The following is a 19,119-nucleotide window of genomic DNA, read 5'->3' as shown; positions in this document are numbered from 1 at the left end:
TACTTGTCCTACATAGATACTAAGCGGTGGATATCTTGTTCTTAAAAGTTGTTTGTCTCTGATTGAAACCAATTTCGAGAAGTACCCTTGACTTTCCAATCCGAGTAAAAAAGGCGACTTTTCAATGAATTTTTCAGCGCAACAAACAGTTCAAAGTCATATGATGAAAAATTGAGGTTTCATGGTGGATACGCCAACAATCTCTACCAATACCCTGCCGATTTGTTCAGTGTGCGAAAAGCTGTACATTATCTATAAGCAAAACCACACCAGAGGATGCGGAGAAACTTTTGTTAATCCTATAAAGGAGTCAATAACAGTGAATGTTTTCTGGTGCGTGTCCATTCGTAGATGCAATTTTTGAATTCCAACATCTTATGCCACTAAAAATTGAATAACTTCATTTTGCAGAGTGGATGAAATGTTGACCAAATGTCTGCTGGACGATCTTGTTGAAATCCATGGTTCCATGCGATTGTCCTGATCAAGAGTTGTAATTTTTACCCCCCCCCCAAACTTTACTTCTACGCACCGTTTAATTTAAATTTTCTTCAAAATACTCGAAATTTTATCCTCTGTTCTGATTGCATTTAATGTGTCAGATGGGATTCCATCCTCACCACTAAATCACGTTTTAGAATAATGGGATATATTCTAAAAATGCTTTCTTGTATAGTTAAAAAATAGTAATTGCATGCAAATTATTTGGCTTTAATGTCACGTTGTTCATATCAGAGTTTTGAGTTGGAATTTAATACGGAATTTGAGGTCATGACATAAAGAGAATTCAATTTAAAATCGAAATAGATTGAAATATTCATACAATTTACTAATTACTAGATTTCTTTTTATTTTAGAATTATGTATCATAACAAAAATAAAATTTCTGTGCTTAATATCTTCGATTGGTCATGAGTAACTTTTAGTTACAAAATAAATTGAAATGAGTAGTGCACGTTCTTCAACATCAACATTTTTACAATTATTATTCAATGCACTGCAAGTGAAATTTCAGTGATAATTTTCAAGAAAAATATTTACCGTGATTATTTGACACAATCCAATATGAGAACAAACAAAAAAAACATTAAAAAAATTTTATGATTTTAAATCATTTAATTGTAGGTGGCAGTAAGTCTAATGATATTTTAAAAATTTGAAGAAAAAGGATGCCATATTCACTGATGGAACAAAAAACTGTAACTATTTAAACAATTATTTTATTACAAAATGAAGAGCCAATAAAAATATTCTTTCAAAAGTTTATTGCTATATGTAAGTAAAAAAAAATGATTTTTTAAAAATTTTAATTACTATCTACTTTATATTATATAATTAATTATTATTTACTATAAATGTTATCGAATTAGGGCATTTACTTTTTCTGAAAGTCAATATCAGAATATAGTACAAGCATGGAATTAATCATTTAACTAATAAATAATCTTTGCAAATATGAAAATAAAAAAAGGATGATTATCGAGAATATGTAAGTGTACTAAATTTTAAAACTAGTTCCTCGGGAAGCAAAAAAATAATAATAAATATAATAATCAACAATTCCATATTTACAAACAAATGAAACCTGTCAAATTTTATACAAGCGCATATTATCCAGACAGGACAGCGTCTCATACCCCCATATCCGTAACCATTCTGGCCACTGAACAGTTTGGTGGGCATGTTGCGGGAATTTTATTTAAGTACCAAAATATTTACAGTAGGAAAAAAATAAATATTTACAGAATTTACAAGCATATAAGAAATGATATTGAGATGAAGCCGTTTACAAAGATTTTCAACTTTGAAAAATTATTTGAATAATAACATGCCGAGAGATAAAATGTATAAAATTATACATATATTCTGTGTTCGCTTATTTTTATGACATATTAGATGAGAATGCAGTTATAAAAATCCGATGGAAAATTATTTGGTTAATTGGAACGAAGAGAAACTCTGTTAACAGAAATTGCAACTCAAATTAAATATAAATTATCAAAAAGAAGAATATCAAAAATTAACGAAGAGAAAGGCGAAGATTAAAAAGGGATTCATCATAAAGGACGCTTTGATCTTAGAATTTCGATTTGGTTTTTAGATTATACCTAGTATTTTGGTTTTAAAGGATTCATAATGTGTACAAATTAAGTTGAATGGCCTTTTATGAGCTCTTAGTGATCCATTCTTTGTAATTCCTATATTCATTTTTAGGAAGAAGTATAGCATAAAAGCTATTCAAGATGGAATTCGGAACGAAATGCCTGCAGATAGAAGTGAACTAATATATCTCTGTAGAATGAAGGAAAGATATGATAGAGAGTAAGTATTTATTGATAATGTATGCTCAACAGGTCATTGAGATTGTAAAATTATAAAAATTGCTTCAATAACGTCAACCATATTAAGAATTCACCACATGAATAAAAAACATCAAAAAGTAAAAATTGGAAATTCAGTTAATTTCGAAAATATTTCAGAAAAATAAATAATATGTTTTTAAAATGTTATGTAATAATATGTTTCATGTATATAAATATATGCATACTAACAATATTTAACTATGCAAAGTTTGTGCCTAATTACTGTAATAGAAATTTAGCACATTTTTTTTTTGTTTTGTTTTATGATAAGAAAAAAGCACATTTTTTTTTTTGTTTTGTTTTATGATAAGAAAAAAGCACATTTTTTTTTTGTTTTGTTTTATGATAAGAAAAATTGAAAAAAGTGTGCTAATTTATCCTTTCAAATAAACAATGTTGGATTAATTGTTCTGTGATTCAGTACTTAAGTTCTTGCACTATTATTTACATACAGGAACAGATATCGGGATGTATTTAGAATCCCGATCGGAAATTTCAGAACGCCTTCGAACGTATTGGAGTACTACCACAAAGAGGCTTTTGAGGATATGTAAGTATTTAAGCATTATTTTCTTCCACTGCAATTTTTGATTAAAAAGCAAAGGATATTAATAAATTATAATTGGATTAAAATTATTAAAATGTTGCAATATTTCTAACTCATTAGTTTATGTATCACTAATCGGAAACTCTTTTTTGGCATTCATTAATTGAGAAATTGGAAATCAATTTCTAGCTATTTGATAGCTATAAATCTGAAATATGTCGTAATGGAAGTTTGAGTTCATTTATTTTTAAGTCTGTTGAAAGTAAGATTTTATTGGATTTGTCTTTTCGATTGAACTAATAATTTGGAAATAGGTTTTTGCAAAGTGGTTATCTTGCTTCGTTGTTGAAGGATTAAAGTTCCATTAATGAAATTTTACCAAATGTGTGCAGTGTATGAGTACCAAAAGAAAATCCATCAAGTTGACTTCGCTTTCGCACATTTTCGATGTTTGGATACTAAAATATGCGTCTTATCTCTTGGTTCATTATTTTTAGTCTGCACAGAAAAGTCACCTACCAGATGTAGAGGTACTGATCTAATGCATTTCTATTTCTTCCTATAGAAAATGCCAAAACGCTTTATTACATAGTCTGTTTTTAAAAGATATGACTAATGTCCGAAACTAACAAGCTCGAATACTTATCAATAAGTAAATTTCGTGAACATTCATTTGCCAATATACTTATTTCTGATTAACTATATTTCCAGATTTTGTCTTTCTTTTTTTATAAAAAAAATAATGAAAATCTTTTTTTTTTTTTTTTAATTTTGTTTGTTTTAAAGAATGAGAAAGTTGAACTTTGCGATTATACAAGGGCAGGAAGCCGGGCTAGGATCCTAGATAAGATAGATCACATCAAATTTCTGGGTTACAGATATTTTTGACGAATCGTTTCAATCTTTAGGAAGTTGCAATTTCCTTTTCTGTAAATAAATAGTATTGCATTCCAGGTCGAATGAATTAAAAAAAAATATTAAAGCGAAAATAAATATTTCCTTTCTACGAGTATAAAGAAAAAATTTAAGCTTATGCAAAAAATTATGCTTATTCATTAATTTCTGTGTTTTTTTGTTTTTTTTCCTTTTGTAGTAGTCTTTGCGGGCATCAACAAATCAGCCTTCTACTTCTAAAAAATATCATTTTATTGTGTTTATCTTAATTTAAGGTAAAAAAATATAGAGATGTCGGAATTTAATCTCTACAATAAAGCATAATACTTCTTAAGTATAAGAGGTTTTTCAAAAAGTGGCTTTAACTTGAAAAGAAAGATTCTTTCTAAACATTAAAATAAAGCCGTGAGCGCATTTTATGTTTCGATTTTTTAGGTAGTTATACTTGTGGATTACAGATGTCGCCAGCGGAAAATGTTAGGCATTGAAACAACTGAATTTTTCTGATTTTTAAGAAATTGTATTTTATTTCAGGGATAAAAAATAGAGAAAAAAAACGTTAAAATAAACGGAAAAGGAAATCTTTTTATTGAATTAAGTTTCTGAAAATTGAATAATTGCAAAAAAAATTGTTTAAACATTTAATTCATAATTTTTTTTTTTTTTTTTTTTGAAGAGATTCATCAGATGATAGCAACATTGACGAAGATCAACCTTCCACATCTAAAGGGTAAAATATGTTTTCTAGCATGTTTGTCGTAAAAATCATTGAAGTGCATGACTTTAATTTTCTTATGTCAGAATTTAATTTTTACACTTCACGCATGTTATTTCTTACAATTAGGCAGTCATAAGCCTCTTCTAGGTGTGGTAATTTTTGAGAAAATTAAATTGAATTAAGAAGAAAAATTATTTATAAACATTAAGATTAAAGAATAAATTTTATATTTCGAGATTTTTTTTAGGTAATCTGGTTTGTGGGTAACAGATACTTTCAATAAGAAATTTCAAACATTGGAACTGTTGATTTTTGGATTTAAAAAAAAATAGCATATTACTGAAGTGATAAGAGTATTTACAAAAGGTTAAAATGTATAATTTTTTTTTTTTTTTTTTTTTTTTTTTTTTTGAATTGAGCCTATGAAAATAAATTTGTTTCAACATTTGTTACTTAAAATATTTTTCTTTTATAGAGAATTTTCAGTATTGATCGTTAACCAAAAACAACTAAAAGATCAACCTTCAAGAAGGTAAAATATGTTTTCTAGCATGTTTATCTTAAAAAATCACGTGAATTTAATTTTTTTTTATGTCAGAATTTAATTTTTTCACTTTACGCATATTACTTCTTACAAATAGGCAGTCATAAGTCTCTTACAATTGTCTTAATTTTTGAAAAAAATGCATTAAATTTAAAAGTAATATACATTCTAAATATTAAAATTAAACGACGTATTTTATGTTTCGAGATTTTTTTATGCAGCCACATTTGTGGATTACAGATATTTTCAATGACAAATTTAAAGCATTTTAACAATTCAATTTCTGATTTCAAAATATAGCATATTTTCAAAGTAATATGTGTTGTAAAAAATGGTTAAAATAAAAAGAAGCATTTTTAATTAATTTAAATTTTAAGAAAATTCACCTATGAAAATAAATTTGTTTCAACATCTATTTCTGAAATTATTTTTTTTCTTATATAGAAGAGATATACAAGGAGATAACAACTTTGAACCTCAACCTTCTACATCTAAAGGGTAAATTCTGTTTACTACCTTGTTTAGCTCAAATCAAAATAGAAAAAATAATAAAGTATCAGAATTTAATTTTTTTTTCTGTCAGAATTAAGAAAATTCACCTATGAAAATAAATTTGTTTCAACATCTATTTCTGAAATTATTTTTTTTCTTATATAGAAGAGATATACAAGGAGATAACAACTTTGAACCTCAACCTTCTACATCTAAAGGGTAAATTCTGTTTACTACCTTGTTTAGCTCAAATCAAAATAGAAAAAATAATAAAGTATCAGAATTTAATTTTTTTTTCTGTCAGAATTAAGAAAATTCACCTATGAAAATAAATTTGTTTCAACATCTATTTCTGAAATTATTTTTTTTCTTATATAGAAGAGATATACAAGGAGATAACAACTTTGAACCTCAACCTTCTACATCTAAAGGGTAAATTCTGTTTACTACCTTGTTTAGCTCAAATCAAAATAGAAAAAATAATAAAGTATCAGAATTTAATTTTTTTTCTGTCAGAATTAAGAAAATTCACCTATTAAAAGAAACTTGTTTCAACATCTATTTTTGAAATTATTTTTTTCTTTTGTAGAAGACATATACAAGGAAATAACAACTTTGAACCTCAACCTTCTACATCTGAAGGGTAAATTCTGTTTACTACCTTGTTTAGCTCAAATCAAAATAGAAAAAATAATAAAGTATCAGAATTTAATTTTTTTTCTGTCAGAATTAAGAAAATTCACCTATTAAAATAAATTTGTTTCAACATCTATTTCTGAAATTATTTTTTTCTTTTGTAGAAGACATATACAAGGACATAACAACTTTGAACCTCAACCTTCTACATCTAAAGGGTAAATTAGGTTTACTACCTTGTTTAGCTCAAATCAAAATAAAAAAAATAATAAAGTATCAGAATTTATTTTTTTTTCTGTCAGAATTAAGAAAATTCACTATTAAAATAAATTTGTTTCAACATCTATTTCTGAAATTATTTTTTTCTTTTGTAGAAGACATATACAAGGACATAACAACTTTGAACCTCAACCTTGTACATCTAAAGGGTAAATTCTGTTTACTACCTTGTTTAGCTGAAATCAAAATAAAAAAAATAATAAAGTATCAGAATTTAATTTTTTTTCTGTCAGAATTAAGAAAATTCACTTATTAAAATAAATTTGTTTCAACGTCTATTTCTGAAATTATTTTTTTCTTTTGTAGAAGACATATACAAGGACATAACAACTTTGAACCTCAACCTTCTACATCTAAAGGGTAAATTCTGTTTACTACCTTGTTTAGCTGAAATCAAAATAAAAAAATAATAAAGTATGAGAATTTAATTTTTTTTCTGTCAGAATTAAGAAAATTCACCTATTAAAATAAATTTGTTTCAACATCTATTTCTGAAATTATTTTTTTCTTTTGTAGAAGACATATACAAGGACATCACAACTTTGAACCTCAACCTTCTACATCTAAAGGGTAAATTCTGTTTACTACCTTGTTTAGCTCAAATCAAAATAAAAAAAAATAATAAAGTATGAGAATTTAATTTTTTTTCTGTCAGAATTAAGAAAATACACCTATTAAAATAAATTTGTTTCAACATCTATTTCTGAAATTATTTTTTTCTTTTGTAGAAGACATATACAAGGACATAACAACTTTGAACCTCAACCTTCTACATCTAAACGGTAAATTCTGTTTACTACCTTGTTTAGCTCAAATCAAAATAAAAAAAATAATAAAGTATGAGAATTTAATTTTTTTTCTGTCAGAATTAAGAAAATACACCTATTAAAATAAATTTGTTTCAACATCTATTTCTGAAATTATTTTTTTCTTTTGTAGAAGACATATACAAGGACATCACAACTTTGAACCTCAACCTTCTACATCTAAACAGTAAATTCTGTTTACTACCTTGTTTAGCTCAAATCAAAATAAAAAAAAATAATAAAGTATCAGAATTTAATTTTTTTTCTGTCAGAATTTAATTTTTAGTATACACTCGCAAACCTCTTTAAGGTAAGTCAGTTTTTGAGAAAATTGCATATCCTTTAGAAGAAATATTTTTTCCAAGCTTTAAAATTAAAATTTTTAAGTATTTTATATTTTGAGGATTTTTAAGCAGTTTAGGTAGATTTGTAGGTCACAGATATTTTCAACGACAGCGTTCAAACATAGGAAACGGTTGAATTTCTTCTGATTTAAAATTATGGCATATTATTCAAGTGGTAAGAATAGTTTAAAAAAGAGATAGATAAAAGCAAAAAAGAATTTTTGATTCATTAATTTTTTTTAAAAAACTGAGCTTAAAAAGGGAAATTTGTTTCGACCTTTCTTTCTTAAATTATTTTTTCTGTTGGAGAGATACGTAGAGAGGAATAAAGTCTAACCTTCTACTTCTACGGGGAAAATTCTGTTTTTTAGCTTGTTTATCGCAAATAAAAATAAAAATATCGAAGTATCACATTTTAATTTTTCTTATGTTAGGATTTAATTTTTACTCTATATGCTTTTTCTCCTTATAGTTAAGCAGTCGTAAGTCCTCTCCAGTTGTGTTAATTTTTGAAATAATTGCATTAAATTTGGAAGAATTATTTTTTCTAAAAATCAAAATTAAATTATATATTTTAAGTCTCGAGATTTTTATAGTAGATTTGTGGATTTTAGATATTTTTAACAAGAATTTTGAATTATTCGAACAATTAAATTACTTCTGATTTAAAATAAAAGCAAATTATTCCAGAGAGAAAAATAGTCAAAAAGAAATAATATTTAAATTGGTACAGGATGACTTCTTTTCGCTTTCGAAAAATACTTTCATTTAGCAATGAACTTTTCTTACTTGCATTCATGATATATCATACATTTTAAAGTTTCTCTTGATCAGAATAGCCATGCTTCGAGAAAACAAAATATTTATGCATTCAAAAAAATGAGACTATTTTTTTTTTTTTTTTGTCACGCGAATATTTAGGAGTAAAGTAATTCCATTATAATTTATATATAGTCACACAACTTTTTTTTTGTAGTCTTACTGATTCTTTTCAAAATATATAACTTCAAAATGAAGATACTCCTGTCACCAGGTAATAAAGCATTTTATGCATTATTGCCGCATAAATATGTTTCTTAAAATTAACATAATTCCGATTCAACGTTTTGTCTTACTTTCATTAATTGGCAACTAATTAGATGTTTAATCTCATGAATCAGCTTGACCCTTTAAAAGGCCAATTTTTACTAGTCCTTGTATATTAAAAGGTTCTAAGAAAGAAAAGTGATTCATTTAGCTTATTAAATAAATTCTTTATTAATTAATTAATAGCTAAGTAACAAATCAAGACACGCCATTTTATGTGAAATAAGTAACTAAAGAATCTAAGTTTCGGTCTTATTGAAAAGCTGGTCAAAACTTATGCGAGCTTACATAACTCCATGCAAAGATTGATGAATTTGGTGGGAAACATATTCCTCATGGCCGGAGAAAGGGTTAGGGTAAGCTAAGAAATATTTCAACGAACAAGTTTATAAATTTATATATAATTAAATGTTTCAAGTTCAAAGTTTTATGACTGAATAGTTTTGTACATAATTGCCCCGACGCACTAATATATGTTTTTGTCGAAGATTAGCCTTGTAAGCAGGGCTAGAGCATACATAAATTGCAGGAGGGTGGATAGGAATTCAAGCATTCTTTGCTCTCTGTTATGTGAGACATATAAACTTAAGCAGAAGATGAATTTAAGAATGGGGGCATTTGATTTAAAATTACATAGCCCATACAAAGAAATTTGTTTCGACATTTAATACTTAAATTATTTTTCTTTTGTAGTGGATCCGCAGAAATTATTCTATTGGAAGAAGATCAACCTTCTACATCTAAAGGGTAAAATCTGTTTGATAGCATGTTCATCTCTATCTAAAAAAAAACGTTAACTTGCCGCAATTTAATTTATCCTATATCAGAATTTAATTTTTGCATTATATGTTGGCTACTTTTTACACTAAGGCAGTCGTAATCCATTTCCTGATGAGGTAATTTTTGAGAAATTTGAATTCAATTTAGAAGAAACAGTTTTATAAACTTTAAAATTAAACAATGCGTTTTATATTTCGAGACTTTTGAAACATTCTTTGTTCGCTGCTATGTCTGACATATAATCTCAATGCAGAAGATGAATTTAAGAATGAAGGCCTTTGGTTTAAAATTACAAAGCCCATCTAGAATATGCAAACTGCGGCTTTCTAATTTGAGGTAATCTAAATAATCAATCAACTAGGCTATTCGACGTGCCGGTATTCGTATGTTTAATATGATTCTGAGTATTTTTGTTTTTGATCATCCAAAGATAAGGCATAAAAAATCATTGTCGGCTGTCTGCAAAACGATGGCAGATTCCTGAAATTCGGAGGTTCAATGATTTTTTTTTTTTTTTTTTGCAGAGCTTTTATTGTTAAATTAACATTCCTTAGGGTTGGAGGTAATGATAATGATAAAAAATTGAAGTAAAAGCAAATTATAAGAGATGTCCCATGAAATACAGAATGCCTAAATTAAAAACAGATTTAATGAAAAAGATTAAAAATCACTTTTTTTCCCACTAACTTGTCATGGACAAAAAGTGTCGAATTTGTCATAAAAGAGGCCACATGGGAGGCGTTGATCTGATAGAGATTGGTCGATATTGTATCCGAATCACATCAAGAAAGTGGACAACGAGATTGTTCTATCACCTCCTGGGCACGCCTGTGTTAAATGCTTGGGTACTGTACAAAATGTCAGAAAATCTCAGAAGGATAATGTGGTGAAGAGCTTATAAGCCAGTAAACAGCTACGAAATATAGGCAATTGCTTTTGTTTTGTGGTTTTGTTACTCGGCTGCGAACCAAAAGGTCCCAGGTTCTATCCTCGCTCATACCAACCAGCTACAATAATATGAAGTTATCCGACTTCAGAACCGAGCTTTCTGACACTTTATTCCGGTATCAAAGTCGGTCAGAAAATAAACGGAGAAGGCCAAATACCAATAGTCGACCCCAGACCCCTCCAAAAAAAGCACGGTCAGGTCCACAATTCCTACCCTCGCCTGACGTACGTTATGATCGTGTTGGACATGAAAAGGTATTTATGGTTTCGAGAAATAAATAAATGTAAATAATAGAATATAAGTATAACAATTGTAGACAGCTTACCTCTGGAAGTTGCAAGGAATGTAAAGTTTCTTTATGCGACAACAACAACAAAAAAAAAAAAAATGCTTCGCATTACATTAACAATTATTATGGCGTATTTATGGCTTTAACGCCAAAATATCAAAATTGATACCTGCTTTTATTTTCTAAATAAATATAAATTATGCATTGTGATTTTTTCCCCTTTACATGTTTACTGCATGAATACATTCATATTTTTTTTAATTTTAATTTGGAAAATCAGGCTTCTAAGACTTAATTATATAAGAATATCCACTGTTCTTCAAAATTATTGTAATATTTTGTTATAAAATAACTCTTTCTAATCTAGACTATGTGAAGATCTGACAAAATCACATCAGTTACCTCCTCAAGATGAGCTAAAAATTCACTTGAAAAAGGTTATTGCGTCCAGGCAAGAAACTCTTTTATATGCTTATATTTCAGAACAGTAAAGTTCTGAAAAGTTTATATTTTTCATTCCGTTTCTTCTTGTTTATATGGCATTGTCTAATAATTTTCACTTAAGTACAAAGACATTGAAAATCGGGGGACAAGCAGGATACAGATGCCGGTATTATGAGGCATTAAAGATACTAGGCATTTCTCTATAAAGCCATTTTTTAAAGAGAAATATAAGGAAAATAAGAAATAATAATGCCAAGCTTCGGAATGCCAGTTGATTTTGGAAGGACACTCAAAGTGTATAGAGGAGAAAAAAAAATCATACTGTGACCTTGGCGCTATTTACCCTCGCTACAATAAGGCATAACAGGAGATATTGTTCGTTTCAGTATTCTGAGACGACCACTTTATCTCATTATGGGGAGAGACGAGGAAGGATGAGCGCATTTTTTGAATTCTTCTTCATTCTCTGACCTTGATTTTCGCTCTTTTAGATACTTTTTTGCTCATTTTTTTTCACGTGTATATGAATATCATGTCGTTTTTGACCGTATTATTTTAATTCAATCTGCGAGTAATCCGAGTTTATTTTATTGTTAAATGTAAAAATCCCCTCCTTTCATCTTTCCTCTCACCCCTATTTTGACGAATTAATCCCATACTAACGCATGCGCAAAAACGTGGAGGGTTTTAGAATCCGTTATCAAACAACAGGAGGACATCCCTTGCTCTCCGAAGTATCATTCTGCTTATTATAGATATAGGAATGCACAATAAGCAGAAATGGGGAAAAGTAAATTACATTAAATAAAGAGTTAAAATATGCTTTAGAAGAGAGTTTTGGTCTATAGCTGAGAAACACTAAAATATTTCACGAAAAAATGAGATATGTGAAATTTTTATTTTACAGTTATTAGTTGATAATGGCTCTTTTAAATAAATAAAAAGCTATACTAAATGTAGACATGTAAAGTAATAATTATTTTTATAGAATGGAAGTATAAATTAAAATTTTTTGCCGTCAAGTTTCCTCAATAAATTCTGAAGTATCAAGCAAAGATTTAAAACGATTAATTTATTAAAATAATATTTGAACTAGTACTATATTCTTAAAATAAAATACATGCCAAATATGTAATGTAAATGTAAAATAAATATATTGTTAAATAAAACAAATATTAAATGGGTACAGAAGTGTAAATATATTTTTAAAGCTTTTTATCAAAACTATATTAGTATCTAATTTTTATTGATGTGATCCAGGTGTTTTAATTTTTGCGAAAATAACTTGTAATTTACAATAACGAATCTTTTTATACTACTTGGAATGTATTTTATGTTTCGAGATTTTTTTAATTAGTTAAAGTTTTCTGCTAAAGAGTTTTTGAACAAAAACTTTCATTTTACTTTAAAAAAAGCAATGTTATAATACTCCATTGAGAATTATAGTTTTAACAGATTAAAAGAGAAACATTAAAAGATTAATTTTTTAGAAAAAAAAGCCTATGTAAAGAATTTTGTTATATCGTTAATTTTGTATTTTTTTTTTTTTTCTTTCGTAGAAAAGAGCTTAGAATGACCGACGACTCAGAAGCTCCACAATCTAAAAGGTAAAAACAGTTTGCTATTATTTTTATCTTAAATCAACATTATAACAATGAAATATTATTATTTAATATTTTCTTATGTCGATGTTCTTAAAATGCATGTAGCTTCAGGTACTTTCAGGAAGTTGTAACCCTATTTAGAATTCAATTCTTTTAAACTTTATACACATAATAAAATGAAAACTGATAATTACTGCTATGCTTACAGTTTGAAAAAAACATTTTAACCGTTAAGCTGTTAACATTTATTAAAACCGTTAAACCGTTATTGCTCAGATAAGAAATTTTTTTATTGGTTGGATGATTTAATTTTAAAATCAAATTTCATTTAAATATTTTGAATATTTTTTTTTTTTTTACAAATTCTGTGTCGTTTGAGAGAGAATTTCTCATTGCATTCAAGATTTATATAAAATGTATCAATGTATACGCATGTATCCTTAAAAAATAAAATATTTTCTAAAAAAATTTAGAATAAATGGTTGAAGATGTCTTTAATAAGGCGAATTTTTTTTTAATTAATCAAGTTATCATTACAGATTCGTTAAATAATAAAATTAATAAAGTTAAATGATACATAAATTGAAAATTATTTCTTTTCTAGAAGCCTACTTCTCTCAACCCTAATACACATGAAATTCTAGTTTTACGGTTATTAATTAAAATTACTTTTTCAAATTATATATAAAGCAAGGTTTCTTTATATAGATTTAAAAGCGTCGTTGTAAATAAAGAAGCACCAGCATCGGATCCGTCAAAAGATCCTGCAAATGCTGAAGCATCACATCACAAGCAACCATCACAAGATTCAGTTAATCCTGCTGCTCCGAGCTGTCCAAAGTCAGAGCAAGATGTTCCAAAAAGGTAAATTTCTTGCTTTAGGTTATTAATGGATGTACCTCTTTTGGAGGGATAGGAGCATCAAATTATATATAAAGCAAGGTTTCTTTTTATAGATTTAAAAGCGTCGTTGTAAATAAAGAAGCACCAACATCGGATCCGTCAAAAGATCCTGTAAACGCTGAAGCATCACATCACAAGCAACCATCACAAGATTCAGTTAATCCTGCTGCTCCGAGCTGTCCAAAGTCAGAGCAAGATGTTCCAAAAAGGTAAATTTCTTGCTTTAGGTTATTAATGGATGTACCTCTTTTGGAGGGATAGGAGCATGGCCGGTGATGGCCATTTCATAGCTAACCACAGTTTTCTTGATACTTTTCTCGAATTCAATGTGCGCTAAAGCAGGAATGAAATTAATCATTTAAAGGCAAGGGGATGGGGAATTTTGAAATAAGCAAACAATTGCCGACATATGAAAGTTTTTTTTAACGTTTTATCTCTAAAATATTTGCATATATGTATATTGGAATGAAATATAAATATGAACATTAAAATGAATATTGAATGGGTTTAGAGGGAATAAGTAAATTTTAATGCTTTTTCTCAAAACGAAGTTATTACCTGATTGAAATTTTCCCGGTTAATTAACTTTTGTGGAATTTACATGAAAATCGGAAGAAAAAAAATTTAAACCATTGAAAAAAAGCAAAGTATGCATTTCATTTTTTAAATTATTTTGGATTATTTTGTGGGCTAAGTTTTGAGTTAATTTGTTGGCTGAGGAGTTTTCATTGAGATCTTTCAAATATTAGAAGAACTGAATTTCTTTTGCATTAAAAAACAATATTTTACTCTACTGAAAATAACAGTAAATAGATATGAACTTATAAATTGTATCTGTGCAAAGAATTTATTTATTTATTTGTCTTTTGTATTCATTTTGAAGGCTCGGAAGATTAACTTCCCTTTCGAGAAAGATTAAACATTCTTTTGTAAGTGTGTTTATCTTAAATCAAAACAAAAATACAATAGTGTAGTTTTGCTAACATAACATATTGTACTTAAATTAAACGATAATGCTATACTGTGCTGCGCATTAGTGTTTATATATTTTTAAAATATATTTTTTGAAGAAATTTGTTTTCGGGTTATTTATCAGCAGATTTCACAAGCCATAATAAAGGAAGAATTTACTACCTCCTAAGAAACGAATAAAAATACACCAGTTTTGTTAGCAAATCCAAAAATAATAATTTTTTATCTCAAGAAAGAGAAAATCACTAACACATGGAGTATTCTTTGATTTTCTTTCACCTCCTCCTATATTTGTATGTTTTGTTTGTTGAAAAAGTCGTTACGATGTTAATAGGCTCCATCAGCAGTATAATGATTTTGGTTGAAATCAGCTTCTTGCTGCCTGTATCTTGAATCGTAAGAGCAAACACTAATTATTTCCTATAATTAGTTGCTTTGAATCGCTTCTTTAGATTTCATACGGGAAGAAATTCGAACATTTTGCAGTAAACTCTTGAATATTCCCAGTGGTGTATCTATAAGGCATGAAATAGAAATCTTAAGTGAGAATTCTTAAAATTAGACTGTCTAAAAGATTAACGAAATTTGTGAAGAAAACATACATAGAGTTTAAACCACTTTACTAACAGTTTAATACATTTTTATATGCTTTAAGCATATTGTAAAAAACAGTTTATTTAAATTACAGTGAGAAATTAAGGAAAAAGTTGTAATTTTAAGTTATAATCAGTTTTCAATTTCCCAAATGAAGAAAATGAATATTTTCACAACAAATATATTTAAAACATAGAATGCTTTGGTCATATGGAGCAAATGAGTGAATGCACGTAAGAGTTTCTTAGCGCAGACTTGAAATGGGTAAGTTAAGGGAATGGATTTCTAATACGTCACCGTTATCTGCAATGGGATTATGTTCATTAAAGAATTAATTTTTTATTTAACGAAAGACTGGGAAGTAAGAAAAAAAATGAATTTGTTTTTGAATTATGAATAATATTAAATATCGCGGAGAAAGAGTATTACATGTTCACATTAAATACGTTTAAAGCAAAGAATGCTGCTGACATATAAAATGAGTGAGTGACAGAATGAGGGATTTTCTTTGCAGGAAGATTGAGCTGCGAAGTTGAGATTTCATTTCAGATCCCATTCGCAGCCTGAGATTAAGTTTCCGTTTAGACACGTGCTTGACATTTCCATTAGCGAGTTTCAAATGGGGAAGTTAAGTAAAAAAATCGTAGAAAAAACAGATGTCAATTTCGAAATAAATCCAAACAATGCATTATTAAGTTATTTACAAGTAATTTAATGAAAATGTATAATTTTAAATATTGAAGTAATTAAAGAAAAAGACAGGTTTAAAAATAATGATAAGCTTATTTTTTCTTACTATGAAAAATGTGTGAAGTTATATTTTAATTATTTTCTACTTTTTCATCTTTATTTATAATTCTGTTTTAAGATTATGACGAAATTTTATTAGAATTTTAGAATTTGCTTATAGAGGCCTTGTACCGCAGCTACTTGCAATTGTGAATTATTTTGTTCACAGATAGATAGATATAATTCCAAAGAACTGAATAAAAATTTATAAATGCACTTTTATCAGTGTAATATAAAGTAGAATGCTCTAGTTAAATTATTTTTTTATTCTTGGATTTTAATATATCACACTTATTAGAAATAATCATGTAGCGCCACACTCATGGAAACAAAATTGAATCGAACAAATGGATTACTGATAAAATTTATAAAACTTTATATTTATTTAAAGTTTTCAAGAATACAGAAGTTTACAAAATTTCAGAATTGAGTGAAAAACTGATAACAAAACTCCAATTTTGCAATTGTGAAATAAATTAAGATAAATAAAGAATGCAAATTAGTTTGACTTACCCAATTACCTTTTATATATGTCTTTTAATTTTTATTTATTTATTTATTTTGCAGGGAAAATGAAGAACCGGAAGCAGGAGAGGGAAATGAATAGAACAGGATGAATTAAAGAACTTTTGTAAATAAGCAAGTTCATTATAAATTTGTAAAACTTGTAGCCATCACACTTGAGCCAATAAATGTTTTTCTGTTTCTTAAATGTCATTTTTTCAGTAAATGTGAACTTTCATTCCATTCTGTGTATTTAACACTTATTCCGAATACTTTTGTAAAGAAGCAAGTTCATCATAAATTTCTAAAACTTGTAGCCATCACACTTGAGGCAATAAATGTTTTTCTGTTTCTTAAATGTCATTTTTTCAGTAAATGTGAACTTTCATTCCATTCTGTGTATTTAACACTTATTCCGAATACTTTTGTAAAGAAGCAAGTTCATCATAAATTTCTAAAACTTGTAGCCATCACACTTGAGCCAATAAATGTTTTTCTGTTTCTTAAATGTCATTTTTTCAGTAAATGTGAAATTTCATTCCATTCTGTGTATTTAACACTTATCCCGAAATAATTGTGAGAATAATTTGTATAATAAATTATTCATGATTTTAAATGATTTTTTTCTGCTGTCTTTTCATAGTATATGAACAACATTAAAAAAGGAAAAAATAAGGTGAGGACACATCACAGAAATAAGAGAGAATATGTAAATTTTAAATATTACATAGTATTTGGGTTAAATACAGATTTGACTATTTTGTATGAAATTAATTCTCAATCTTTTAATAGATGGAAAATTATATTGTATTAATACGTAATTCATGATTAAAAATTTCAAATGACACTCTTATCTGACTTTCTTTCATAGTTTGAGAACAACATTAAAATATGCAAACATGAGTTATTTAGACTTGAGTAAATTGATTGAGAAAGATTTCATTTCATTAGCTCATTTCGTTTAGAAAATTCACAAACGAATTAAAGCATTAAGTAAATCCCTGCAAACAATACAACAACATTGATCTAGCATTTTTAAGAATGGTAATATCTACATCTACAGTTTATAAGTAAGTGACAAAAATATTTTTCGGTAGTAAAAAGTGAAAATTCGAAAAACGATCATAAAAAACTATCTATTTATATTTAAAATATATCACTTGTTTGTCAAAACATTCTCACGTTGTGTATTCCCAGTAGAATCCTTATCCTTGAAAAGAGACAAGCCCGCAAAACTGTAACAATAGAATATAAATGTTCGAATGAAACAAAGGATGCAGGAATTCCTGACAAAATATTCCGACCAAAATATAAACATAGAGACTTTGGAGGGTGAATGATTAAACATTCCGGCTTTTTATTTTTTCCTCAAAAATAAACTAATGACATTCCTGATTAATCAAGTTTCATCTGACATCACTAAGACATCTTTCTTTAAAATCGGAATCGGAAGCCTAGTCCACTGATAGCCAAACATCTGCATCTTTAGGCAATTATGTTGAAAAGTAATTACGTTTTTTCAAAGCATATTATAGTCCATTAGAGTGTGCAAAGTTAACGGCACTCGCAATTAATTGTTTCGAATACTCTCTGACAAGAATAGAGCTAAAAAAAGGACAAGATATAAAAAAATTACAAAATAAAATGTTTTTTAAGTTTTCTTGGAGAACATTTTTCATTATTTTATATATCAGCATTTAGTTCAAATAGTAATTCATTTTCTTTTGAATTTTTGTAGTTTCTAGTGTATTTCTTGGTTGTTTTAAAGCAATAAAAGCTTTGTGTCCCCAAAAATAAATGGGTTCAATAATTAAATAAATATTAAGAAACTAATAAATATAATTTGATGGTCGAACGAATGATCGCAATTTGCTGACAATGTCGGTGTCTCATTTGTAACATTAAATATTAGTTTAAAAATATTTGACATATTATTATTTAGGCTTAAATGCGTTTGTAGTATTTGCTCTTCCTAACATAAGGTTTCATATGCTGATAAAATTTTCTAAAAAAGGGCGATTTTCGTTTGTTCAGTACTTTGCTACCAACGCGCCAAGTTGGCAAACGCCCTTTCTAGGGTTGCTCCTTTTTTGTAACTGCGCGGGGTCATGACCCGCCAGAACTGTTTTAGAACTCGGAATTCGATGCTTACCGTTGGTAGTGGGGTGACTCCATGCCCCTTCTCATAGAAATAAACCGCATTTTATAGAAGCATCGTTTTCATCCTTATAGCTACACCGCAATTCCTTAGTTAATTTTAATTAGTTATACCGCATAATTTAGTTCTCAATTTCAATTGTGGAGACATCATAGACCTCCACAACAACGTTGAAAAAATATAACAGGTGTAACTAATTCATTAATTCCAATGGGCAATACTTTTGGTGACAAGACATATATACCAAATTTCAGCCATGTGGCTTACTAACACAAAAGCCAGTGATTTTGTGTTAATAAGTTCACACATTCACGAATACACTGAAGAGCAGAAAATAAAACTTCTAATGCATCTGATACAGCAGAAAATAAAAATTCTGATGCATCTGATTAAGTTCTAGTGATAAAACCACGAAATAGATTTA

At 27.8% G+C, this 19,119-nt stretch overlaps 1 protein-coding gene across 1 annotated transcript in view; it reads left to right on the top strand.

The window, feature by feature from the left end:
- The window catches only part of LOC129960704 (uncharacterized), a 58,903-nt gene extending 42,158 nt beyond the window's left edge, over positions 1-16,745 (top strand). The window contains exons 10-29 of the mRNA XM_056074271.1: positions 2,215-2,322; positions 2,818-2,913; positions 4,481-4,534; positions 4,998-5,054; positions 5,511-5,564; positions 5,724-5,777; positions 5,937-5,990; positions 6,148-6,201; positions 6,359-6,412; positions 6,569-6,622; positions 6,780-6,833; positions 6,990-7,043; positions 7,202-7,255; positions 7,413-7,466; positions 9,403-9,456; positions 11,095-11,178; positions 12,731-12,778; positions 13,484-13,639; positions 13,732-13,887; positions 16,601-16,745. Coding sequence (XP_055930246.1) covers positions 2,215-2,322; positions 2,818-2,913; positions 4,481-4,534; positions 4,998-5,054; positions 5,511-5,564; positions 5,724-5,777; positions 5,937-5,990; positions 6,148-6,201; positions 6,359-6,412; positions 6,569-6,622; positions 6,780-6,833; positions 6,990-7,043; positions 7,202-7,255; positions 7,413-7,466; positions 9,403-9,456; positions 11,095-11,178; positions 12,731-12,778; positions 13,484-13,639; positions 13,732-13,887; positions 16,601-16,640 — 1,393 coding nt within the window. The 3' untranslated portion in view covers positions 16,641-16,745. The remainder of the gene's footprint in view (positions 1-2,214; positions 2,323-2,817; positions 2,914-4,480; positions 4,535-4,997; positions 5,055-5,510; positions 5,565-5,723; positions 5,778-5,936; positions 5,991-6,147; positions 6,202-6,358; positions 6,413-6,568; positions 6,623-6,779; positions 6,834-6,989; positions 7,044-7,201; positions 7,256-7,412; positions 7,467-9,402; positions 9,457-11,094; positions 11,179-12,730; positions 12,779-13,483; positions 13,640-13,731; positions 13,888-16,600) is intronic.
- Positions 16,746-19,119: the final 2,374 nt, after the last annotated feature.

The sequence above is a fragment of the Argiope bruennichi genome, chromosome X2 (assembly GCF_947563725.1).
Source record: "Argiope bruennichi chromosome X2, qqArgBrue1.1, whole genome shotgun sequence".
In the NCBI taxonomy this organism is placed as follows: Eukaryota; Metazoa; Arthropoda; class Arachnida; order Araneae; family Araneidae; genus Argiope; species Argiope bruennichi.
Note: the sequence above shows the minus strand (reverse complement) of the source record. Positions and strands in the feature narration are given on the sequence as shown.